Below are 26951 nucleotides of genomic sequence, written 5' to 3'. Positions count from 1 at the left end.
TCCATCTCTAACAGTGAGCAACATTTTAAAAAAATAGCCTTCACAGCAAGAAAATTATGAGTCTCAGAAAATGTTAACACAAACCAACTTAAAAAAAACTATATTTTTGGTATTGCTGTAATAATACTGACCTGCTGAATCATGATGCCAGGTCAATTTTTACAGTTCACTTAATGCAGTAAAAACAAACCCCACAAAACCTAAAAAACAATGGTATAACTGTGGAGGTTTTTTTTCCTCATTTCAACCCACTTGGATTTTTTATCCTATCTCTCAGTATATTTGATAACAAAGTAGTGTCATTCAAAACTTACAATTCATCATGTAAAAAAATAAAAGCCATAGACAAAAAAAATTAAAACGGTATTAGTGTTTGAATAAAAAGGGGTGGTGAGGCGAAGGGGACCGAAAATGGCAACGGCAAAAGTCCTATAATACTATATGATGGAATTTTTTATTTCATGTTTATAATCATGTTTGTGGGTGGGAATATTTGGAGCAAGACATTTTTTCTATTTGTTCTAAAGTTACAATTACTTTTTGGCAAGCAAAGATGTCTGTTCTAAAGAAAACAGAACTAGACCCCTTACTTTTCTATATCTAGCGCAAACATTAACTAATCTATGCTTCAGCTTTCCAAAATGTCAAAGTCGACTTTGCACACTTCCTTACAATAACTGTAGCAAGCTCACTTATATATCAAAGTCAATGTTCAGACAAGCTAAGAAGTAATTCATGAGATAACTCGGCTTCCTGTAGTGTGAGTACAATACATGTGTGTGTAATGTAAAACCATTGTTTATCTTGTGATCCATTTTTATGTGACCTGCAATGTTCTTTTCATATTATATTCAGCAGAGATGAGAGGATCTTTTGAAGGATGAATTTGCCGACATTGCCGAATTTTCCCCCAAAAATTGATAAGCATAAATCAATAAAATTAGCAAATAAATTTGCGAAAACCTCAATATTGGAAAGCTTTTAACTGTGTGGAAAATAAATGTGGGGAAGAGAAGAGAGAGAAAGAATCCTGCTGACCATAAGAGATTACACTCTACAGAAGAGAGAAACTTAAGCCCCCGTCACACACAGCGAGATCGCTAGCGAGATCGCTGAGTTTTGTGACGCAACAGCGATCTCAGTAGCGATCTCGCTATGTGTGACACGTACCAGCGATCAGGCCCCTGCTGTGAGATCGCTGGTCGTGTCGGAATGGCCTGGGCCATTTTTTGATCGTTGAGGTCCCGCTGACATCGCTGAATCGGCGTGTGTGACGCCGATTCAGCGATGTCTTCGCTGGTAACCAGGGTAAACATCGGGTAACTAAGCGCAGGGCCGCGCTTAGTAACCCGATGTTTACCCTGGTTACCAGCGTAAAAAAACAAACAGTACATACTTACATTCAGCTGTCTGTCCCTTGCCGTCTGGTTCCTGCACTGACTGCTGGCCGTAAAGTGAAAGTGAAAGCACAGCACAGCGGTGAGTCACACAGCGGTGAGTCACCGCTGTGGCTGTGCTCTGCTTTCACTTTACGGCCAGCAGTCAGTGCAGGAGCAGACGGCAAGGGACAGACAGCTGAATGTAAGTATGTACTGTTTGTTTTTTTACGCTGGTAACCAGGGTAAACATCGGGTTACTAAGCGCGGCCCTGCGCTTAGTTACCCGATGTTTACCCTGGTTACCGGGGACCTCGGGATCGTTGGTCGCTGGAGAGCTGTCTGTGTGACAGCTCCCCAGCGACCAAACAGCGACGCTGCAGCGATCAACATCGTTGTCGGTATCGCTGCAGCGTCGCTAAAGTGTGACGGTACACTAACTCAGTGACTCAGGTGATAGAAAATGACTCTGCCGTACAAACTGTTTTCCAATGGGATCCACTGATTAGTGATGGCCTAGGCACTAACCACCACTGTGCAAGGTATGATAGATATCCATAAGATGTCATAAATGCAGGGCACTATGGGAAAGCCCATGCGGCAATGCAAACTGATGTTAACCTGCTTTACGATGCTTCATGTGTCCATTCATTGGACATAGTTTTTGCTGGTTGTGCTAAAAGCTGTAAGAAAATTGGTTCAGGAGGCTGCCAAGAACTCTACAGCAACATTAAGGGAGCTGCATCAATTTCTGGCAAATACAAGTTGTGTTCTTCATGTGCCAACAATCTCCCATATTCTTAATATGTATCACCTATGGGGTAGAGTGTTAAAGGGAACCTGTCACCTGAATTTGGCGGGACCGGTTTTCGGTCATATGGGCGGAGTTTTTGGGTGTTTGATTCACCCTTTCCTTACCCGCTGGCTGCATGCTGGCCGCAATATTGGATTGAAGTTCATTCTCTGTCCTCCGTAGTACACACCTGCACAACGCAATCTTGCCTTGTGCACGCGCAGTATGCTTTGCCCAACTGCGGGCAAAGCCGAAAAGCATTAGTGCGCATGCACCGGCGCACTATGTCCCGGAACTATTTTGCTGTGTTCCGGAACATAGTGCGCCGGCGCATGCGCACTAATGCTTTTCGGCTTTGCCCGCAGTTGGGCAAATCATACTGCGCTTGCTCAAGGCAAGATTGCCTTGCGCAGGTGTGTACTATGGAAGACAGAATGAACTTCAATCCAATATTGCGGCCAGCATGCAGCCAGCGGGTAAGGAAAGGGTGAATCAAACACCTGAAAACTCCGCCCATATGACCGAAAACCGGTCCCGCCAAATTCAGGTGAAAGGTTCCCTTTAAGACGGAAGCCTTTTCTTACAAATAAGAACATCCAAGCCCAGCTATGTTTTGCTAAAATCTACATCAAGTCAGCCAACAGCATGTGGGAAAAGGTGTTCAGGTCTGATGAGACCAAAGTTCTTGAACTTTTGTTGAAGTTTGTTTGAAATTCATGGACCTGCTGCCATTTAACCCACTACCTGGTGTGAGCATCCTGAACTGTTATTGAACTGTTATTGGAGTCTGTTCACATTACCTACACCTCTTTGCTTCAGACCTGGAATAGCAGAAAGGGTACAGTGATAATAAAATATAACTTTTAAACTATTTGTTAAACATACCTCATAAATGGACAACACTTAAACATAAAACACATATACATGTGGGGTGGTGCCCCAGTATCTTACAATTTGTTTAATTAGATATAGATATAGTTAGTGTACCGTTAACCACATTGAGGCCTGTAGAGCTCTGGGCCTAGCGTGAGTTATATTAAGGCGCTGGTCAGTCAGAAAACTGCTTCAAGAAAAGTAAAAAAAGGACACTAGAAAAGGAGAGTGGAGCACCTCTAGAATAGTCATGACGAAGGTACTGGAGGGTATGTACTTGTATATAGGTATTGTGCACTGTTAGTTCAATGGTGCACCAAGATAGCAAAAATAATACATAGTGCAAACAATACCAACCTAATGGTGCATCAGAAGAATATTTTAAGTTAAAGGGTGGTGTACGTCTAAGACAAACATAAGAGTTGTGCTAAAGAGTGTGCACTTATATGTATACAGTATATAGCGCACCGCTGTTCTGAGGTGCATCGAGTATCAAACAGTGCAAAAAAAAACAACCCCAATTGAAAAAGAAATGCTTAAAGATGGAACATCATCGCCGACCACAGCGGTTGATTGGATAAAAAGAAACAATTAGTGGAAGGAAAGGGAACGCTCTCACCCATTCATAGATTTACAGATTCCCTGTTACTGTCCAGGGAATGGCATCCAGTTCTGCTTCTGTTTTTCCCTACGGAGACTGCACTAACCTAGCTCCCCTTTACTCTTACCTTAACAAAGGCAGTCCACACCTAAATACTACAACAATTAGTCCTGCACTTTCCCTTTATGCCACTGTTGTCTTCACTACCCTTCAGCAGAGCTGGGTGTGGGGCCAATTATGGTAATATTTAGCTGTGCACTGCCCTTGTTAGGGCAGGAGCAAAGGGGAACAAGGTTAGTGCAGTCCCCATAGGAAAAACAGGCTAACCAGATGAGCCTAACAATTGGATGGTTATAAATAATCTAGTAATAGATCATGTATAACTGGTTGAGAATGGTTGAACTTAATGGACTGGTCTTTTTACAACCTTCTTAACTATGTAACCATAGTTATGTAGAATAGTGTGCACTCTGTGTGGAGAGTTCCAAGATGCCGGTGAAGTAGAATCCCCATGGATGAGTAGTTTATATAATCAACACACACTCTAGATGAATTTGTAGCAGCAAATAGAAGGTAGCAATATATGGTAAAGGTACAGGAAATATTTACAGGTGGCAAGCGGAAAGATAACGTTTGAACCCTGCCAGGGTCTTATTCATATAGTCGCTGCAGGAGGGTGATTAGGAGTTTGACAGGTGTGCCGTAGAAATGAGGTACATAGGGAATCTTAAGATGCGTCTGTATATCGGCACTCCCGCACCTTCACTGTGTGCTACGGCGTGACAATGACCCAAAACACACAGCCAGGGCAACTAAGGTGTGGCTCCATAAGAAGCATTTCATTACCCTGAAGAGGCCTTCCCAGTCTCCAGACCTGAACCCAATAGGAAATCTTTGGAGGGAGCTGAAACTCAATGTTGCCAGGAACAGCCCCGAAACATGAAAGATCTGGAGAAGATCTCTATGGAGGAGTGGGCGAAAATCACAGCTGAAGTGTGTGCAAACTTGGTCAAGAAACCGGAACGTCTGACCTCTGTAATTTCAAACAAAGGTTTCTGTACCAAATTTTAAATTCTGTTTTTCTATTGTATCAAACAGCTATTTCATGCAATAAAATGCAAATAAATTAATTATGTAAAAATCATACAATGTGATTTTCTGAATTTCTGAAGTGAATTGAGGCAAAACCTGAAACCCGCTATCAAAACTTCTTGCCAAATAAATAAAAAGAATAAAATTATTGAAAATGTACTGTTCTGTATGTATCAGAAATGTTACATCACAGAGAACTCTGCTATAGCTATGACTGTAATTTCGATAGAAAACTATATACAGTAACAAGTATTCGGTTATGACTTAGGTGTTCCCTTGAGGTATAGCTTTCAAATGCATTTTCCAAGGCTAGTGTGCATTTTACAACCATATAAACAGATCCAGATCTAATTTATTTTCCAGACCAAATTGATGGAAGTACTTGTATTTTTAGACTATATAACCTGCATCTGCTTTGAATTGTAAAAACATTAATACAATAATTTTTCTAAGAAATCCAAACATGGACTTTTTTTTAGGAAGGGGTAACTAAAATGCTCTATAACTTCTAGAAAAAATGTACGTTATGCTGAGTATTCAAGGAAAATAAACCTAAAATCTACTTAAAGGAAAATTCAATTTATCAGAACCAATGCAGGGTTGACTGCTGGGATCCCCACCATTTACCAGAACAAAGGTCTTGTGTCCTCCACTTTGAATAGAATCCTCGTTGTGCATGGGCGATGTGATTGGAGCCGTTATTAACTATTTTCTGAGGATAAGTGACTTAGTATAGGTCTTTAGAAGTCTTATCTCCGCATGACTTCAACTAATCACAATATTGGAAATAAATAATATTACACAAAAATGTCATCGTCCGGTGCCCAATGGTGTAGAATACCCACCAGTCTGGCATTCCACAAAAATTGTCCATACATTCACAGGAATCTAACTTAGTCTGCAGCTGGATTTATACTTTTTCCTGCTCAGAATCAGCAAGGTTGGCAGAAGCTTTAGTAGTATCAGTTTGTTAGAGTTGGTATTATTGTGTCATTGTACATTTTTACAAGGGGATTTCTGAGACTATCCTGAGGATAGTTGGGAGACTAGCTCCTATCATCCCCATGGATCAGTTGACAGAAAGGACAGTGACACTTATCCCTTTCATTATTTACCAGTCACATGTTTAATTATTTGGATGCGGCTGTGCCCTGTATTACACCTCAATTGCATTCACTTTAATAGCACAATTCCAATAACATTTAGGGAGCTGTGTAGGGTAACTAAACAGTTATGAATGCAGTTGCCCTTAAGTCAGCTGATTGTGAGGGATGCCAAGAGGGGAACTCTTACTAAGTTACAAAAAATAAAAAAGTAGGTATAAGAAAATGTGCCAAGATTTGATTTCTGTAGAACACTCAAATTTTGATGGAAAGTGTTGATTTGCAAAAAAGTTATTGGATGGGAATTGAATGTTCCTTATTATACACTAGTGTGTCTCCAGATCCCATAGCATGATAAATATAGTGTTAAAAAGAAAATGAAATTAGTACTCACATCCCCGCTCATCTGCCTCGCCATCAAAGCCAGTCGTTCCTCCTCATTTTTCTGCCTTCTCTCATTAAACTACACCCTCTTTGGCTCTCTGCACTCTGCATCAGGGCTTGCAGTGCTAAGAAAGTCTGTGTTGTCAAGTCATAACTGTGCATGTTGCGATGTCTCAACATGCGTCGCCCAATGTGTTGACTGGAACTTGGTCAATACATATCATAATTAGTGATGAGCGAGTGTACTCATTGCTCACGTTTTCCCGAGCACGCTCGAGTGATCTCCGAGTATTTGTTAGTGCTCGGAGATTTAGTTTTCCTGGCATCAGCTGCATGATTTACAGCTACTGGACAGCCTGAACACTTGTGGGAATTCCCTAACAAACAGGCATTCCTTACATGTATTCAGCCTGTCTAGCAGCCATAAATCATGCAGCTGTGGCAATGAAAATGAAATCTCTGAGCACTAACAAATACTCGGAGACCACCCGAGCGTGCTCGGGAAAACCCGAGCAATGAGTATACTCACTCATCACTAATCATAATGTCACGCTGTGAGCCATGACATGAGAAGTCTACTTAGGGCAGGAAGCACTAATGCAAAGTCAAGAAGGCTGAAGATGTCACACAAGTGAAAAATGCAGAAAAAAGTCCGCACAGCGTGAAGGACCAAGCGGCAGGCTGCCATAGCGGAGAGAATGGGAAGTGGTGAGATGAAAGAAGCAGCAAAATCATTACTTTTTCATCTTAAAAGGGGTGGTCCACTGCTAGGACAACTTGGACAACTCCTTCTGATCTGAATGTTTGCATTGTTAAAATAAAAACACTTATACTCACCTCCTGTGCCTGGCCGCTACTAATTGAATCTCTGTATTACTTGCAGATTAATACAATCACAGTGGTGCAGTTGTACAACATATCTGTCTTGATTATCTGTCCAATGTTTTTGGTCTTTCTCGTCTTACTCATCCTTTATCTAAAATATAAAGTGCTGCGAAATATGTTGGCGCTATAGAAATAAAATTACTATTGCTATTATTATTACTTTGAATGCTGAACTATCCAGAACTACCCCAAAATGGCTGATGCATTTACTGCCTCAGCTTTTATACAGACTCTGACAGTCCCTCCTTACTGGTTGCACTGTGACGTGATAGCTGCAAGGCATTATGGATAATCTGTTCCCACAGCAAGCACATCACTCTTTTAGCCCATTTTGTTTGCTCAGTGGGGAGACAATTTACTCAATGGGAACATCTTTGCGTCTTATCCCCCTTAATACTACGCGTTTGATAAGAATATGTATCTATTGGACTAACTATAGATTTTATTTATAACCAGTTGGTCTAGCATTTTATGAACTTTGCTGCAGTTATACATTCTGTGGTGATTATGCAAGAGGGTGACCGGGACAGGCATGTGCTTCTCCCTTGATTAGAACAATGGTTATAACCTGTGTATACTATAAAGTGTTTTAAATTGCATAAAACCTTATAGGCACCACGGTGCATGGTTAATGTATTGCTATAATATGTGGATGACTCAATGTGTTCTGATAAATGTATTAGACATAGGGAAAGGATAACATTAGAACATAGGACAAAGGTTAAGATTTAGCTATAAGATAGGATTGGGTGTAGTACAGTGATGAGCACAATAAGTTCTGGAAGTAAGCAGGTTTAGAATAGAAGCAGTTAATATGTTCAGGAACAGCTCCAGTATGGGAGGGGCAGGGCCAGTTAACAAGAGGAACACTTCATGGTTAGTGCAGGGAGAGTAAGAGATTAAATGAAGAGATATCAGCAGTAGTTGGTGGTCTGAGGGCATGAGGAACATGGGCTGCTCAGCAGCAAGAGAACATCAGCCATAAACTCAGAGCAGACATTCATGCAACATGCAGGGCCTATGGTCCAGCCGAGGCACTGATAAGCATGCCTCAATATCTTCCTAGGTGAGGAAGTTGGACAGGGCATCGCATAATGGAGTTGACACGTGACTCATGAATGCTGCAGAGCCAGTAGTCAGAGATTCCAGAAAGGAAAGGGATAGCTCAGGGCAAGTGAACAGCGGACATCAGAACGCACTGTGCTATGGACTCTAAAAACAGAAAAGTTTGTGCCCAATACGGCGTGTTTCAATATGATGAAAATGGACAGTTAAGCAAACGTCTTTAGTATAAAATGAATTTGATGTCATCACAGAGGCCTGTGACCAACGCTTGAGTGTTACGCATCACACGCATAGCACAGGAACATTAGGACACCATTTGTGGGGTGCCAGGGGGTGGAAACACAGCAGCTCCTCACCTGTGACTATCACCATGTTCACCTTACAACTCTTCATAACTCTTCACACCAATTTTATGTCTGTCTTTGTGTTTTCTTTTCAATAGCTGAAATTTGCATTGTTTATCAATAAAGGATATATATTTTGGTTTTGTTCCTTTTTGTTCTGCTTGTTCTTTTTGTAGTTGTACTGACTTTCGGTACATTTGGCCAAACTCATTATCCTGATATACTTGTAGGGCTTGATTGCCATTTAATAAAATAAGAAAGCACATTTACGAAACATTAAGCAATGACTAACAGAAAATATACACCGAGAATATCATCTTGTATAATGCAAGAATGACTTTTCCATGAGTAAATGCAGACCTATATTTTTACCATTTCTGTAAAGGCCAAGGCATCAAGGAATGACATATGATATTTTATGAGAATGTGTAATAAAGCTATGTTTAGATTCTGCCATCTGTTTTATGTAGAATTTAAATATTTTAAAATCGAGTTGGGGAACAGTTATTTTTATTGTAGAAGAATACAGCATCTAAATGATCCCGAGAAAAACACAGCCGAGTTAAAGAAAGGGTTATTGAAAATAACAGTCATATTTAATGTCATATTGCATTTCTACACTTGTATTTCTTTTTCAGGAAATTATTATAATAATGTATTCCATCCCCTCACCACCTCCATTGCTACAATAAACTAAGAACAGCTTGGAAGAAATAACTCTAAGTGCAATTGACTAATCCAAAAAAATTATTTTTCGTAAAGTAAAAGAAAAAAGAATTGGGAAATCTTATGATAACTCTATTGTTTCAAAGCAATTTCTTAAAATATACAAATCTTAAAATTCAAGTGCTGACATCTTTCTAATAATATATACTAAAGAACTAGCAAAACACATGATGGCAGATTTTTTTTACGTTAAATGCGCTAGAATTCTGGTCTAACTTACCCATTGGCTTACACCAAATATATTGTGTTTTTGGACAATTTTTTCTGTTTACACGACAATGAGGTTTGTCCTTAGTGGAAAAGGAAAATGGCTTGTCTGGAAAAGTGCAAATGGCCCAAATTCTTAAATTGAAACACTGTGGATTAAAATGTCACCAGATAACCCCTTAACGACCAGATGTATTTTTGTTTTTGCATAATTATTTTTTGCCCTTGTTCCCACAGAACCATGGACGAAGCAATTCATTGTGAAACGCGCGTCGGGTGTGGTGGACGCCTAGACCCCTTTCATTCGAACTGGTAATGAATGTTTAAAAAACGTTCTATCTCTAACATGCATGTTATATGGACTTGATTGACCACGTAGGACCCCTGTCGGCCTCTATACGTATTTGTATGCCTTAATTGTCTCTGCATACACAAGCTTATTGGATCAGTGTGTTCCTGCTGTATTGAATTTATTTTCCTGTATTATATACAGCATTATGCTGATTTATACTATGTCCGTATGGGAGTAGTTGACTTAAAAATCATTATCTGGCATAGTCTATTCTGTGCTTGATTGGCAATGTATTATTGTTTACAGGCGTTTCCATCTTTTTTTTCCTGTTCATTTGGTCCTCACCTGTATTTCCCATTGTTGTCTTATTACCAATTTTTTGGTCTTGTTTTTACTTGTTAAAATAAAATATTGGTTTTATTATGGTTATTCTTGTGTAGCCTTTTTCTATAGGTGTTTATATCGATTTAATGGCTCTTATCTAGGATATATATACATAGGTGTTTTTTTTTTTTCTTGTTCCCACAGAGCCATAACTTTTTTATTTTTTGGTCAAAATGGGCATGTGAGAGCTTGTTTTTTGCAGGACAAGTTGTACTTTTGAATGACACCATTGGTACTGGAAACCGGGAAAAAATTTCAAGTGCAGTGAAATTGCAAAAAAAAGTGCAATCCACAGTTGTTGTTTTTTTTTTTTTTTACCATGTTCACTAAATGCTAAAACTGACCGGCCTTTATGGTTCTCCAGGTCATTATGAGTTCATAGACAGCAAACATGTACAGGGTCTTTTTTATTTAAGTGGTGAAAAAAAATGTCAAAGTTTGTAAAAAAAAAAAAAATTGCGCTATTTTCCGATACCCATAGCTTAACCATTTTTCGTGATCTTGGGTTGGCTAAGGGCTTATTTTTTGTGTGCTGAGCTGTTGTTTTTAATTGTACCATTTTGGTGCAGATATGATCTTTTGATCACCCATTATTGCATTTTAATGCAATGTTGCGGCAACCGAAAAAACCCTAATTCTGTCATTTTTACTTTTTTTCTCGTTACACTGTTTAATGACCGGGTTAATGATTGGCAATTATGAACGCGGTGATACCAAATATGTATATATTTGATTTTGTTTTTTATTGTTTTATTTTGAATGGGGCAAAGTGGGGTGATTTGAACTTTTATTTTTTAAAATGTTTATGTATTTTTAAAAACATTTTTCTTTACTTGTATGCTTCAATAGTTTCTATGGGACACTAGAAGCTTCAGTTGTCTGATGTATGGCTGTATGGCTCTGCTACATACAGGCAATGATCAGAGCCTGTATGTAGCAGAAATGCTCACGTGCTATGTGGTCGGCACTCATAGCAATCTGGCTATGACAAACAGAGAGGTTCATGCCATATATTAACCCCTAATAGTATGCCAATCAGAAGAGGATACTAGGATGTCAGCAGAAAGAAGGAAGTTCATATTGATCTGGGATGGCTGGCATAGAGTGGCAATGAATTGTTTTGCTCAACTCAGACAGTCTAAAGATACAACAAATTCAGCATCAAGCATAAACCACTGTGATAGCATGCGTAGCAACATCATGACTTCGCTAGGCCTACACGAAAGAAGCGGCACCTAGGCTCCTAACAGGTAGTATACAGTTTACAGTGCTCTGGTCTAGCTGCCACATGGTACCGACAAATCGTTTTACTCAACTCTACTAGACAGTCTAAAAAAACAAATTCATCATCAATCTTAGACACCTGTGATAAAGTAGAAGTGTTTTAAGACTATCCCGTCTACTGCAACTTTATATTGTCTAAAAATTGGACAGTTTTAGTAAATATGACTTACTGTTGTGTAGAGTTGCAGACTTACAGTGCTCCTTCTCCTACTATGTTGTGTGTTGGTACTCACTCTATTTAAAATCCTATTTATCAACCAGGAGTATTAGGACGAACAGGAACTAAATTTTGTGAAGCTACAGCAATGGACATTGGAATCTTCTGAAAACTTCTATGAAACATATTTTTTCACCTCCCTGCTTGCATTTACACTCCCCAACATTGAAACAGCAACACCAAGAAAAAAAGTTGTGGAGTTTTGTAAATCATAGGATCAATAGAAATGTTAATAAAATGCAAATAAGCTATTTATTTAGCATTGAGTATGAATGCTACATACAGATATACAGGCCCTTCCACACCTTGTCATGTTATCTTTGATGTTCTAAATGGTTGTCTGAGAAATGTTCTGCCACGCTGAATACACTTGGACAAACCAACAAGATCCCATTGCGATTGCCGACGAATGACATTCCAGATGTGGTTGATGGGAGAGAAGTCTAGAGACATCAGAGGCCAAGGAAGCATGTTTAGGCCATGCAGTCTGCTCACAATAGCACAAGCAACATGGTGACTGGCGTTGTATTGAAAAATGGCACTTTGGAGAAATGATTATCACTGGTTTTATGATGAAATCAATGTAATGCCTAGCTGTTAGTGCACTTAGAATAAAGATTAGAGGGGTCTTTCTACTGTACTTTATGAAATAATCCCAGGAGTATGACTTGTTTGACATTAGCTTATGATGATCTTTTCATGGCGCTGCCCAAGTCGTCTCACATCAAGACAGGAGGCTACAATGGAACAATGGAGGTTGGAATGGAGGTCTATGAATTCTTTGATTTCCATACTTCAACAACTTTTGCATATTGACGCAGCTATTTCAACCTTGAGGACTATATATACACATTATTATTCATCTATTTTTTATTAAATAAGTCATATTCCTGTAAATGTATTCTATTTTTAAAATGCAGAACTAACATGTGTAATTTTCCTTTGAATTTATGAGATGTTCTCCCGGTGTTAACCTTTATTATATGAAAGTCCGTTCATGAAATATAAAGAAAAGACATCTAAATTGGGGGTAATAAAGGTCCCTAGAATAATTGCATCATTTGACACACTGGAAAATTCTATCTGCTGCACTGCTGTGCTGTAACTCTTAGAATAATTAGAATTTAATCTGTACATTATGGAAGATTTGATTCACTTTTTTCATTTCTTTTATTTAATTTAGATCAAACATATGAAATTCCCAATGATTACATTAGGTCTCAGTGATTGAAATGCACACACATAAATTAATATTTAACTTACATAAAATGTACATTTCAGCAAATTATTCTTGGATGTTTATTTCCATTATTATTATTATAATAATGGAGAACATTATTGCAATTCGTGACTCATTATAGAAAAGAAATGAGAGTAATACAGGTTACATTGCAAATCAGTGAGTAGTCAACTCAGATAACAAGTTGAAAAATTATTACATTATTGCGGTCTGGTTTAACCCCTTCCCGACATGGCCAATTTCCATTTTAGTGTTATCATTTTTTCCTACACTTCTTCCAAAAGCCATAACTTTTTTTTCTTCCTTCCACATAGACTTACAGTCATGGCCAAAAGTATTGACACCCCTGCAATTCTGTCAGATAATATTCATTTTATTCCTGAAAATGATTGCAAATACAAATTATTTGTTATTATTATCTTCATTTAATTTGTCTTAAATGAAAAAACACAAAAAGAATTGTCCTAAAGCCAAATTGGATATAATTCCACACCAAACATAAAAAAGGGGGTGGACAAAAGTATTGGCACTGTTCGAAAAATCATGTGATGCTTCTCTAATTTGTGTAATTAACAGCACCTGTAACTTACCTGTGGCACCTAACAGGTGTTGCCAATAACTAAATCACACTTGCAGCCAGCTGACATGGATTAAAGTTGACCCAACCTCTGTCCTGTGTCCTTGTGTGTACCACATTGAGCATGGAGAAAAGAAAGAAGACCGAAGAACTGTCTGAGGACTTGAGAAACCAAATTGTGAGGAAGCATGAGCAATCTCAAGGCTACAAGTCCATCTCCAAAGACCTGAATGTTCCTGTGTCTACCATACGCACTGTCATCAAGAAGTTTAAAGCTCATGGCACTGTGGCTAACCTCCCTAGATGTGGACAGAAAAGAAAAATTGACAAGAGATTTCAATGCAAGATTGTGCGGATGTTGGATAAAGAACCTCAACTAACATCCAAACAAGTTCAAGCTGCCCTGCAGTCTGAGGGTACAACAGTATCAATCCGTACTATCCGTCGGCGTCTGAATGAAAAGAGACTGTATGGTAGGAGACCCAGGAAGACCCCATTTCTTACCCCGAGACATAAAAAAGCCAGGTTGGAGTTTGCCAAAACTTACCTGAAAAAGCCTAAAACGTTTTGGAAGAATGTTCTCTGGTCAGATGAGACAAAAGTAGAGCTTTTTGGGCAAATGCATCAACATAGAGTTTACAGGAGAAAAAGGAGGCATTCAAAGAAAAGAACATGGTCCCTACAGTCAAACATGGTGGAGGTTCCCTGATGTTTTGGGGTTGCTTTGCTGCCTCTGGCACTAGACTGCTTGACCGTGTGCATGGCTTTATGAAGTCTGAAGACTACCAACAAATTTTGCAGCATAATGTAGGGCCCAGTGTGAGAAAGCTGGGTCTCCCTCAGAGGTCATGGGTCTTCCAGCAGGACAATGACCCACAACACACTTCAAAAAGCACTAGAAAATGGTTTTAGAGAAAGCACTGGATACTTCTAATGTGGCCAGCAATGAGTCCAGACCTGAATCCCATAGAACACCTGTGGAGAGATCTAAAAATGGCAGTTTGGAGAAGGCACCCTTCAAATATCAGGGACCTGGAGCAGTTTGCCAAAGAAGAATGGTCTAAAATTCCAGCAGAGCATTGTAAGAAACTCATTGATGGTTACCGGAAGCGGTTGGTTGCAGTTATTTTGGCTAAAGGTTGTGCAACCAATTATTAGGCTGAGGTGCCAATACTTTTGTCTGGCCCATTTTGGGAGTTTTGTGTGAAATGATCAATGTTTTGCTTTTTGCTTCATTCTCTTTTGTGTTTTTTCATTTAAGACAAATTAAATGAAGATAATAATACCAAAGAATTTGTGATTGCAATAATTTTCAGGAAGAAACTGAGTATTATCTGACAGAATTGCAGGGGTGTCAATACTTTTGGCCATGACTGTATAAGGGCTTGTGTTTTTGAGATACAAGTCTTACTTTTGAATGACAGCATTCATTTTACCATACATTATACTGGAAAATAGGGAAAAACTTCCAAGTGCAAATAATTGTCAAATTCACAAATTCGTAATTCTGATACAGTTTTTGAGAATTGTCTTTACGGCTTGCATTGTGTGGTAAAAATGACCTGACATCATGATTGTATACGTCGATCAGTACGATTACCAAACTTGTCCAGTATAATGTTCTGAGTATGTGGAAAGGAGCAGTGCAAATTTCCTGACCTTCTGTAATCCCTCTCCTAGTGTATCCTCACCCACCCCCTGCAGACTGTGAGCCCTCGCGGGCAGGGTCCTCCCTCCTTATGTACTCGTGTGCCTTGTTATCTGCTCATGTTTAATGTATTTGTCTATATTTGCCCCGTATTCACATGTAAAGCGCCATGGAATAAATGGCGCTATAAAAATGTATAATAATAATAATAATAATCCCAGGCTTTTATTATGAATTGCTGTGCTGGCAGACTGAGGAACCTGGAAGGTCAGGAAATTCACGCAGCTCCTGTCAATGGCCAAAGTACTGACCTGGACGGTGGACCAGGGTTGCGCAAATTGGTCGGCTTATCTCTATTGTCCAGGTATTTTTATTATTTTAGAGGTGAAAAAAATTGGAAACTTCTAATAAAAGGTTTTTTGATTGTATCACCATTTTTTGAGATCTAGATAGTTTTCATTTTTTGATAGACGGAGCCGTTTCAGGACTTATTTTCTGTAGAGTGAGTTGTCATTTTTATTGATACCATTTTGGTATAGGTATGACTTTTTGATTTCTTGATGTTTCATTTTTTCTTCAACAGACCTCCAACTGACACACAGCCCATTAGCGCTCTGTCATCATGTCCGGTGGTGGCTGATCGGCACATGGAATGACATGCTTCCATACCGGCAGGCTGTTAATGCTGCTATCAGAGACTGACAGTGTCATTTAACAGGTTATCAGTTTCGGGTGGCGCTTAGCTGGAACACACAGCCATTATCTGCCAGGTATGAGGTAGGCTCAACCTGTGAGCCCGTTTCATACATCCGCTCTCGCCCTGCGTCGTACATGTACGTCGGATGTCAGGAAGATGTGAAAACACCACCATAACATAAAAGGCAAAAATATGGTACAAATTTGTATAGCATACCTGAAAATTAGGTTCTCCTAGACCTGTGCTTTTATTTGAATCTTGGAACCTAAGGGGCCCTCAAGGTATTCGATGTAAAAGAGAAGCCTAAAAATAACACATGATAATCGGGGTTGCTGATACAGATGTGCATTGGGCTTCCTGACCTTCCAGATACACCTGTGCTTGAAAATATTAATATAGGTCTCTATATTCTTTGGAGTTAAATATAAATTCCCAAATTAATACAACACATTATGAAAATTGTCTAAGACAAAAACAATCAATCAATGACAAAACAGATTTTATAGTTTCAGAGTTCTCTAAGAAATGATATTTAAAGTAGTGGTCCCATAAACATTTAACACCTATCTACAGCATAGATGATAAATGTATGATTTCTGGAAGTTCGGCTGCTAACAGCGCCACCGATCCCAAGAATGGGGGTCTCCTGAGTCAGAAAACATGGTGAATGAGACCCAAAAAGGTGAAAATTCCAGAGGTGAAACCCTGCATTTATCTACAAGGTATTTATGACTTGTTTGGGGATAAGAAATAAATGGTAACAACGGGAAAATCCCCTCAATAAGCACATATAAAGGCCAATAGATCCTTTAGTGGCCCAGGCTGCAACAAATGAATATCCAGTAGAATACAACCCCCATAAGTGCTGGAATTTGAACAAATCACTTTCCACTATGAAAAACAATGTAAAAGAGCTGAAGTGCCCTACCCAAAGACTAGAGAGGTTGTGGCAGTGATAATTTAAAGGGTATGGCATAATTTATTGGCATGACATCCATTACTATGACGTGTAAATTTGTAAGCATTCTCCATTGATGAAGGGTGGGCTGAAAAATCCCTAGTCTGATGTTACTCCAATATTCTAAAAGCATGTGGAAAGTGATGGCAAAGCTTGAACTAGAACATGAGGATTTAAGAGAGAACTGTCCTCTATAGGTTTTATAAACATTTTGCTTGACATCTTCAAAACAGATAGAACATAAACTCCATAAATGAAACATACCTCAACTGTTGTCATATCTTCTGCAATTGGTGGTGCTAGGAATTTTCCATACACTTCATAGGGTATTCCTTCTTCAAGTGGTACTGGAAAAGGTGTTTCTGCTGGTTTTGCAACCTCCACTATTTGCTGTGGAAGAAGAGAACACATTGAACAGTCAATAATCTGCTTTAAAGGTAAGGTACCGCGTTTGTAGGTAATTAATAAATCACTGTAATGTAGCATAACATGCTGCTATTATCAAGTTTGAAATGCATGTGAAACTGATTTCATGTGTTATATGAGTTTAAAGAATGCACTGGGGGCTGACATCTTGGTTTTGCAGCAGTAGCAGGGCACTATCAGTGTCAGATTACGGCACCCCATGGACATAGGAGATAATAGACCGGCGCTGATCCTATCTCTAACATTGTAGCAGCATTAGCAGTGAGCTGGGCACGCCTCTGTGGGCTGCACAACTCACTGCTGTAGGTGTGACTAGCTGCCATTTTATTATAGCCCTATGCTATCTGCCGAGCTCCACTTACTCTCTACCGCAGGACAGAAGAAGCGCTCACTGGAGCTGGAGGATGGAGAGTGGGGAGTGCAGGTGATTTACCTCCCTGCTCCTCTGTACTCCAGGCAGGCACGTCCTGGGCAGACATCCTCTGCTCCTCACACGCTTCTCCTGCTGTGTCTCCGCCTCCCCCTCACACACAGTCCCTGTGATCTCTGGTAAGCTGCACTCACAGCCTGCAGAGAGGGAGGTGACACCTGGAGAGAGAGCAGGGCAGCTGACAGGACAGGGATTAAGGTGGGGGAAGGGGGATGGCAAGAATGTTATTCACAAAAAATGCTGCTGAGCCCACTGTGTTCTGCTCCTCTGTGAACAAGCTGTGCCTCTGATGCAGTAACTGCTGGTGATAGCAGGTCAAAGGGCAGTCACACATAAAATGGTGCTGCCCTGTGATGCTGCTCTTCATTCTGCCCCAGGGATATTAGACCACCCAAAAGGGGAGGGAAATGGTGATGTCAGCAGTTACTGCCCCAAATTTTGCTGCTAACAGTAAAGCTGCTAAATCTTACTATAGCTGCTTGAGGTCTAAAATGGGAAATGCTCCCCCTAGTGGTAAATATGTATATTTGTAGAAAAATATATAATATTTTTCACATAGAAATGTTTGCAAACAGTGCAAACATTGCATTAATACATTTTAATTACTATTTTAAGTTTAATTTCACAAAAAAACAAAATACAAGAAAACTGGTGGTCCCTTTAAGAGTGAAATATTTATTATATATTTATATTATTTTTGGTCTCCCTCTTGACTTTTAACTGCTCCAGCCTGAGAAAGCACAACTCCCGCTAGTATAATTGTCTTCTCCTTGTGTCAGTGATGGATCAGGACAAGCAATAGCGATTGATAATAGTAAGAATAAAGCAGTGAAGAGCACTATTCTTACCGTCAAACTGATGGAAACGTAAACAGAACCTGCAGGACCTCCTTATTAGTCAATAGGATCCATCAGTAACTGCTTGGATTCATTGCATCACGGATCCATCACAGTGTCATGACTTTTATAAGCAAAGCCTTTGGGTGTGTTAACGCTGCGTCTTTATTCAGTGATCAAAGAAGTTTGTTTTTCAAGAAGATGCTTCAGGAAACTCCCTTTTGCCTTGGAGTTTAGTAAATTTAAAGAGTATTTTGCTAGCATTTCCTCTGGTCACCTCCTTAGATTTTTTCCCAGGTTTTTTGCTTGTTTTTTCAGACATTTTTTTTTAACTTTATTAAGCGATAAAGAAAATGCTAGAATATTTTATTGCGGCAGAACCACTAAAAATACACAAAAAATAGGAATGGGAGTTTTCTGGGCGTTATTTTAGCGTTTCCATTGACTTGTATTGCAGGCATGGTCTTTTAAGTAAAAAACACCTGAAGAACGTATATGTTACTCCTTGGCGTCTTTTGAACGCCTGAAGCAATTAAAAGATGTGCAGTAGCCTGATCATAAAAACAAGTTATATTTTTAACCTAGAAATGCATGTTTATTCTTTTGGATGCATTTTCGAGGTGCTTTCTGCACACAAAAAAATGGGAAAAAAAGACGCAGTCTGAACTTGCCCTTTGGCATGAGGAGAGAGCAGTACAAAGGACTAATGCATATAAGGCTCTAATCTGCGTTGCGATGTCCATTAAATTGAACTGGATGGACAAATGTCTTTTTTCGGCCTTACTAACTATGTTACTATTTAGGTTCTGTAGAAGGACGTAGATCTGGGTATTTATTATGATGCAATATAGGCTGAACTGGATGGACAAATGTCTTTTTTCGGCCTTACTAACTATGTTACTATGTTACTATTTAAATTAAACACCATCAGGCAGTATCAGGTCTGTCATGTGATGGATTCTAATTGCACCTGATACACCCCATTGACTTTTAAGGGTGACTATTGGGATCTACTGAGGTGTCAAATGTTTTGACATGACATATCCTATTATATATGCACTACTGCCGGTAGGAATATGGACCACCAGGCAGTGTTAGATGGCATATAGTGTATGACATTTAGTATACAGTTGGTGTTGTCTACTGAATATAGGCTATGGATGTATAGTGCTATATACTGTATGATGTGAACTTAAATTTCTATATATAGAACCAGAAACACATGGGCTACTTTTACATGGAACAAGTCTGTAGGAACATGTTCACTCTCTGAACCCTGCTTATCCAGGTACTATACAGACGATCAGGTTTTTAAATACATCAGATAAGGATTATATACATTAGTTAAGACTGCTCTATATGGGTATACCTTGACGATTGGTGGAGCAGCTTAGTATACATTTTTTTGCAAAAAAACGTATCAACTAAATACCCTGTTTTTTTCCATCTTTTGACTAGCATTTGCTTATTACTGTGATTTTTTTTTAAAACAGAGTATTTTTGGCCTCATTGTGCTCTTTTGTGTCTTCAAGTTTCTTGGTGGTATGTGAACATGTTCCTACAGACTTGTTCACTGTGCAAGTAGCCCATGTGTTTCTGGTTCTATAATTGTTCTCTTGTTTCTACAAGACTGGGGAGTCCACCACTCCTTATGGGTCATTTGCACTAAAGCTGTTCCATCCAGCATGTCCACATGGATATTTCCTCTCTGAACCCTGCTTATACAGGTACTATACAGATGATCAGGTTTTTAAATACATCAGATAGGGATTAATACATTAGTTAGGACTGCTCTATATGGGTATACCTTGACGATTGGTGGAGCAGCTTAGTATACATTTTTTGCAAAAAAAATATCAACTAAATACCCTCTTTTTTTTCCATCTTTTGACTAGCATTTGCTTATTACTGTGATTTTTTTTAAAACAGAGTATTTTTGGCCTCATTGTGCTCTTTTGTGTCTTTATATTTCTATATATGCATTCTAGCAGTTATTTTACATAGTTACTATATTCATTATTATTATAGGGAAACTGGGATATTGTTTTTACTATTTTATTCTGACCGAATTGTTGCAGTAAGTTAAATACATTTGAGAATGGAGTGGTGGACATTGGACATACAGTGCAAATGACTGTGCGAATGAAAAATGTACAATGCATAAAGATAAGTTGATGGCACAATATTGATAAAAAAGTATTAAAGAAGGGTTTTCAGAGTATAATTAAAGAAGTTTTCCCAAAATTTATAGTAACCCCTTATCCATAGTATAGGACATTAAATAATGGTTGCTGAATTCTGTACACTGGGATCCTCAGTGATCCCAAGAATTGGGCTCTACAGACTAAAGTAGAGGGCATGCAAGAGCACCTTTTCTGCATTTCATTGTCTATGGGACTACTGGGAAATAGCAGAGCACTGTATTCGGATCTTTCTAGCAGTCTCATAGACAATAAATAGAGTAGAGGTGCACATGTTAAACATCTGCTTTATTCAGGTGGCGCTGTGCAAACTCCATTCTCTGAATCACAGGGAATCCCAATGGATAGATTTCCTGTGATAAGTTATTTATCCCCTGTCCTACGGTTAGAGGAAAACTTTCAATCTTGGGAAAACCCCTTTAAAGGGAATTTGTCACATACAAAAACGCTGTTTAATTTCCCTATACAGTGATTATGGCTGTAATAACTACCCTGCACATTGATTGACATCCTGCTCTGCACACACACACTGCAAAGCAGGCTACAATTAAAGCGTGGGGGAGTCATTACAGCCACAATCACTGTATAGCAAGCAAAGAGTGCAACCACTCCCCATCCTGGCCAGATGACTGAAAATGAACAGCTGCAGGGAGAATATACCTGTTTTTTTCCCTGTAGCTGCTGCTGCAGTGAGCTGGCTAAATAAGATAAGTGTTATTTACTTGCAACTTCCTCCTATATCTGAAGGAAAATAGTGTTTTCTGGATGTTACCAATGAGATTGCAGGATAAGCAAGAAAAAACTCAATAGTTTTTGCTCTCCTATGTTTTTAAACACAAAAATATTGATTTTCTACAATATGGATTTTCTTAAAGGTTTAGCTGTAAGGAAAAGTATTATATCTAAATCTGTTTTTTTTTCAAACACAAACAACACAAGCAACTATTTTTTAGTGAAAGGAAATTCGTTCTCAATCAGGTTAAATTGAAAGTATGATAATGCTTGCATTCACACAGGAACATAATGTACTACATCAGTTGCATTAATTGCATTTTACTGTGGAAATAATTGCTGCCTTGAGAATATGTGAACATCTTAATTTTCTTTTAGAGAAGCACTGGTATCTAAGAGAATAAAAAGAACATTTTGTCTTATAAGGCATAAAAACACACAGTATGAAGGAAACAAAGATTCAACTTGATTCTGTGATTTATTGTGCCTCTGCAGAGTTCTTTTGATCCTTGACTATGCCCTTTGTCCTCGTCTACAATACAATATGTACTTTAATAGCTACAGCATCAGTCTAAAGAAAAACACTGAAAAGCTGCTATTTCACTTACACCTCTCTCTACTAGCAGCCTGGTTACTTTGCCTTAAAGCGTAACCATCGTTTTAATCTTTATTTCATAAATCAATAGTAGACGTGAAAATAAGCAACTTTGTATTATATCTGATCAGAGAAATCTGCTTCTTTCTCTGCAAAAATCAGTCATTATCAAAATTCTCAATTCTGAGATAAATTCTGTATTCAGCGAAGACAGGCTTTCTCATTACTGAGATAGGAGATGGCAGATGCTACAAAGGGTGTAACGACTGCAGTCACAAAGGTTGCGACCGAGTCCGTGCGAATGAGCAGCCCGTCGATGCCAGCCAAAACTTCAACTGGATGTGCGTCTGAGTAGTGGATGGTGAAATATGGAGCCTGAAAGTCAACAGTTCAAAACATTGTTACCCTTTTGCTCATCACTGTACGTATATCCATTTTTCTTGTTCCTGTTTTGTCTCCTGATTTATCCTATTTTTTGACCATTTGATTGGCTTCTGATTTTGTCTCTGACATGACTTCTTGGTATAGACACCACGTGACAACCCTTCTTACCACCAGCTTATTCCACCATGCAACAACTGACTCTGTGGCCCCAGCCTAAGGTTCCTGGGGTAAGTCGAGATCCCTGTATAAGGGCTAAAGTGTGAAGGCCAGGGCAACCCGCGGGATCCGGTAAACATAGTGACTTGCATTAAGCCTTTACGTGAAATCCTTAGTAACAGCTGACAAGCTTCCATGTACAGTACAACCATGACATTGTCTCTGCATCAACTACCAGAGTGGTAATGTTGGATCCATGGGGGTTAGGATAGGTAGTATCTACTATATAATCGTCTACTTCTGTCTGTTTGTCTGTAACGGAAATCTCGCGTCGCTGATTGGTTGCCACATTTACTGAACAAGTTCTGTCAGTCACAGTGCCACGCAGTTCAGTCACGCTTACTGAACAAGTTCTGTCAGTCACAGTGCCATGTAGTTCAGTCACGTTTACTGAACAAGTTCTGTCAGTCACAGTGCCATGCAGTTCAGTCACGTTTACTGAACAAGTTCTGTCAGTCACAGTGCCATGTAGTTCAGTCACATTTAGTTAGCAAGTTCTGTCAGTCAGAGTGTGATGTAGTTCAGTCACGCTTACTGAACAAGTTCTGTCAGTCACAGTGCCATGCAGTTCAGTCACGTTTACTGAACAAGTTCTGTCAGTCACAGTGCCATGTAGTTCAGTCACATTTAGTTAGCAAGTTCTGTCAGTCACAGTGTGATGTAGTTCAGTCACGTTTACTGGACAAGTTCTGTCAGTCACAGTGCCACGTAGTTCAGTTAAGTTTACTGAACAAGTTCTGTAAGTCACAGTGCGACATAGTTCACTCACGTTTACTGAATAAGTTCTGTCAGTCACAGCGTGACATAGTCCACTCATGTTTACTGAACAAGTTCTGTCAGTCACAGTGCCACGTAGTTCAGTCACGTTTACTGAACACGTTCTGTCAGTCACAGTGCGACATACACGTTCAGTCAGTCAATGTGGTGTACAAAAATATTTTGGGTTGATATTGTTAACAAATATATTATAGTGTCGATGTACTTTTTTTGTCCTGTGATTTATTTAAATACAGATAGATATTCATCTAATGGTTTATATATTTTTATGATCTGTTTAATAATTTCGTCCCGTTGTATTAAGTTCTATGAGCAATAAAATGTAATCATAATGTATATTTTACCCGGGAAATCCTGTGTATTCATTGCATTATTCTTAAATCTTCATAAATAAACTACATATATATTCTAGAATACCCGATGTGTTAGAATCGGGCCACCATCTAGTAGTTTTATAATGATCAATGTTTTTTAGAAATCCAACAACTCCTTTAAGGCTTTATGTAATTACATTTTGCAAATTACCTTTAAAAACTCTAAAATAATTATCCTTTGCAGCCTACTGACAATTTGAAGAGTAATGAATAATTTTAAATATTGCTGATTTCATGAAGATACTTATTTCAATATAAAAAAATCTGACCTGTGTTTAGACTCTTCAGTCTACCGAGCACATCTACATGATTTATAAAAGATTACATTGTAAATAGAGACTTAGACAATGTGGAAGTTTTGTTCCTCCAGTCATTTGCTTTTCCACTGTATTATAAAACATCTGAAATGGCAATGGGAATTTCATCACTAAAATCCTCATATTTACCACATAGGCTGCAAAGGTCAAACATTAACGTTATCCATCACTTCATCTGAAGGTTTTACAATCTGAGTCTGCTATGAGACAATTGGTCTGTTTCAAGGCAGCATTTCACTCTACCTCTGTAATCCATGCATTTGTCCTTTGTCACCCCAACATAAATCTGTAGCATTAAGCCCTGTAAATGTGAAAAATCTTGAGGCAAACAAGTTTTCGCATTAACCTAAAGATAACATTATCCCCCACCCGCACATTTTTCTATTATTAAAAGTAATACAAACTATCATTAAAAATCCCCTATCCTAATACAAACACTTTATGGTGTTGGAAAAATCAGGAATATATATTTTTTATGAAATGACTGTAAAGATGAATAAAAAAATAATACAAAAAGTGTTTACGTAAAAAATAAAAAAAAATCAGAATTCAAATCTACATAGTCTCACTATGCAAAGATCAGTAGCCTTCCCATATCTGACTTTGTATTGAAGTGCTCAGACATCTCTGGCAAAAATTAAGAGACCACCACATCAAAACCCTGTCATGGGCAGCCCAATCTCCAGACCTGATCCCCATTGAAAACCTCTAGAATGTAATCAAGTGGATGATGCATAGTCACAAGCCATGAAACAAAGAAGAACTGCTTACATTTTTGTGCCAGAAGCAGTGTGATAAACTGGTGGAAAGCATGCCAAGAAGCATGAATGCTGTGGTTAAAAATCATGGTTATTCCACAAACTATTGATTTCTGAACTCTTCCTGAATTAAAACATTAGTATTGTTGTTTCTAAATGATTTTGAACTTGCTTTCTTTGCATTATTTGAGGTCTGAAAGCACTGTTTGTTTGTTTTTAAATTTTGACCATTTCTCCTTTTCAGAAAGAAAATACAAAATGTATTGCTCGGAAATTCGGAGACATGTTGTCAGAAGTTTATAGAATAAAGAAACAATTAACATTTTACTAAAAAAATATACCTACAAAAGTAATAACAATAGGAAAAGTAATACTAAACAAATATAATAAATTCCATTTATTACTTTCCCTGTTCTCCTAGGTGCTCAAATGTTAGCATTATTTCTCTTGTATTGGTAATCTTTAAGCCAACAACTATCAGCTCTGATTCAACTGGAAATAGGTATACAGTAATTATTTATGGTTATGTTTGTAAGTACAACACTCATACGTCTGTATATTATAAACTGCTCAGTTGTAGTGTCTACAGAAGGGGAATCTGCCACCATGAATTTGATATCTGATCTGACAGTACAAAGATGTAGAGGCCGAGACTCTGATTCCAACGATGTGTCATTTACTGGGGCTTTATCTGCTGTAAATCTCCTAGTTGTCTGAATGCTGAGCTCTGTATTAACCCGCCAACACCACTGATTGTCGGCTTTCTGTGTGCGCTGTGCAAATGATGCTATGGAGTTTGGGCATTGACAGGTAGAGGTGTGTACAAAGGGTACCCTTTCTGCTTTTGTGCAATGTGGTGTAGGTGATGTAGACAGGGCCCTATGTTACTCTTGCCTAAGGTGTGTAGGAGAGTCCCTTGCCTTGAATTTGAGTGACAAATCGTTGACTCTGGTGGGTAGAGTGGTTTTGTCTTACATGATCAGGGAGATTCTTTGATATTAGGATCTGGGGAGACTATTCTTGGTGGATCTGGGGGGAAGCTAGATTATTGTAGTAGGATGTTGCAGTCTGTGTGTTTTGTGTATGAGTCTGTGGAGAGATTCTCATCCACGTCTTTACAAGTGTGTCCAGGAAGGATATTTATATGATGCTGTGGTTGAAGGTGAATTTGAGTTCTGGTCTGATGTAGTTCAGGGTCAAGAATGACTGGAGTGAGTTGAGTGTGCTGTGCCAAATGCAAAAGATGTCATCAATGTATCTGCACCAGCAGACCGAATGTTGTAGAAAAAGTTTGTTGGTGTGGATATAGGACGTGTCATTCACATGAAACAGGGAAGGAGGCCGATGATTGCAACAAGACAGGTTGGGATGGATCAAGACCAGAGGTGGTCATGGGACAAGACCACGTAATCTGTGAGTGTAATAAAAGGTCTTTTTTGTGCTTTTCATAGGGGATATACAGTATGCTAGAATGTTCTATTAGAGGGCTGAAACATGCTGGTCGTACTTCATATGAAAAAATCTGGTGGCAGGTTTCCTTTAAGCATTACCTGCTCTTTACTTTTTGACTCTAGATTAACCCTCTAAACTAATGTGGCTTTGCTATGTCCATGTGGCCCTGCACCATAAATTAAGTTGTTATATGGCCCTCTGCAAAATGTAATTACTATAATTAATTACTAAAAGTATTCTTTTGTTAAAGAGTAATCATAGTTTTAGTTTTTATTGCATAAATCAATAGCAGACAGTAAATTAAGTATGTCTGTAATATATCTTATCAGAGAAATCTGCTTTTTTCTCCACCAGGGCTGATCTTTCATTCTCAAAAATTTGCAATTCACAAGTGAAATCTGTCTTCAGTGTAGACAGGTTGTTTCCATTACTGAGATGGCAGGTGCTATTGATAAGATTCTATGTAGAAGGGAGAAGGAGGCGGTGGGAAAGGCCATGCCTCTAGTTCCTCCCTCCTCCTCTTCCACCCACCTACATAGAATCCTATCAGTACCACCTGCCATCTCAGTAATAGAAACAACCTGTCTACACTGAACACAGATTTCACTTGTGAATTGCAAATTTTTGAGAATGAAAGATCAGCCCTGGTGGAGAAAGCAGATTTCTCTGATAAAAGATCTCCTAGTGCAGATCAGCTGGTGCAGTGC

General features: G+C 38.8%; 1 protein-coding gene across 1 annotated transcript in view; it reads right to left on the bottom strand.

The window, feature by feature from the left end:
- Positions 1 to 26951, bottom strand: part of CABCOCO1 (ciliary associated calcium binding coiled-coil 1) — a 194010-nt gene that overhangs the window by 5597 nt on the left and 161462 nt on the right. Inside the window, exon 6 of the mRNA XM_069753618.1 lies at positions 17011 to 17136. Within this exon, the coding sequence (XP_069609719.1) occupies positions 17011 to 17136 (126 nt within the window). The remainder of the gene's footprint in view (positions 1 to 17010; positions 17137 to 26951) is intronic.

The sequence above is a fragment of the Ranitomeya imitator genome, chromosome 2, assembly GCF_032444005.1.
Source record: "Ranitomeya imitator isolate aRanImi1 chromosome 2, aRanImi1.pri, whole genome shotgun sequence".
Lineage (NCBI taxonomy): Eukaryota > Metazoa > Chordata > Amphibia > Anura > Dendrobatidae > Ranitomeya > Ranitomeya imitator.
This window is presented reverse-complemented; position numbering and strand designations above follow the sequence as displayed.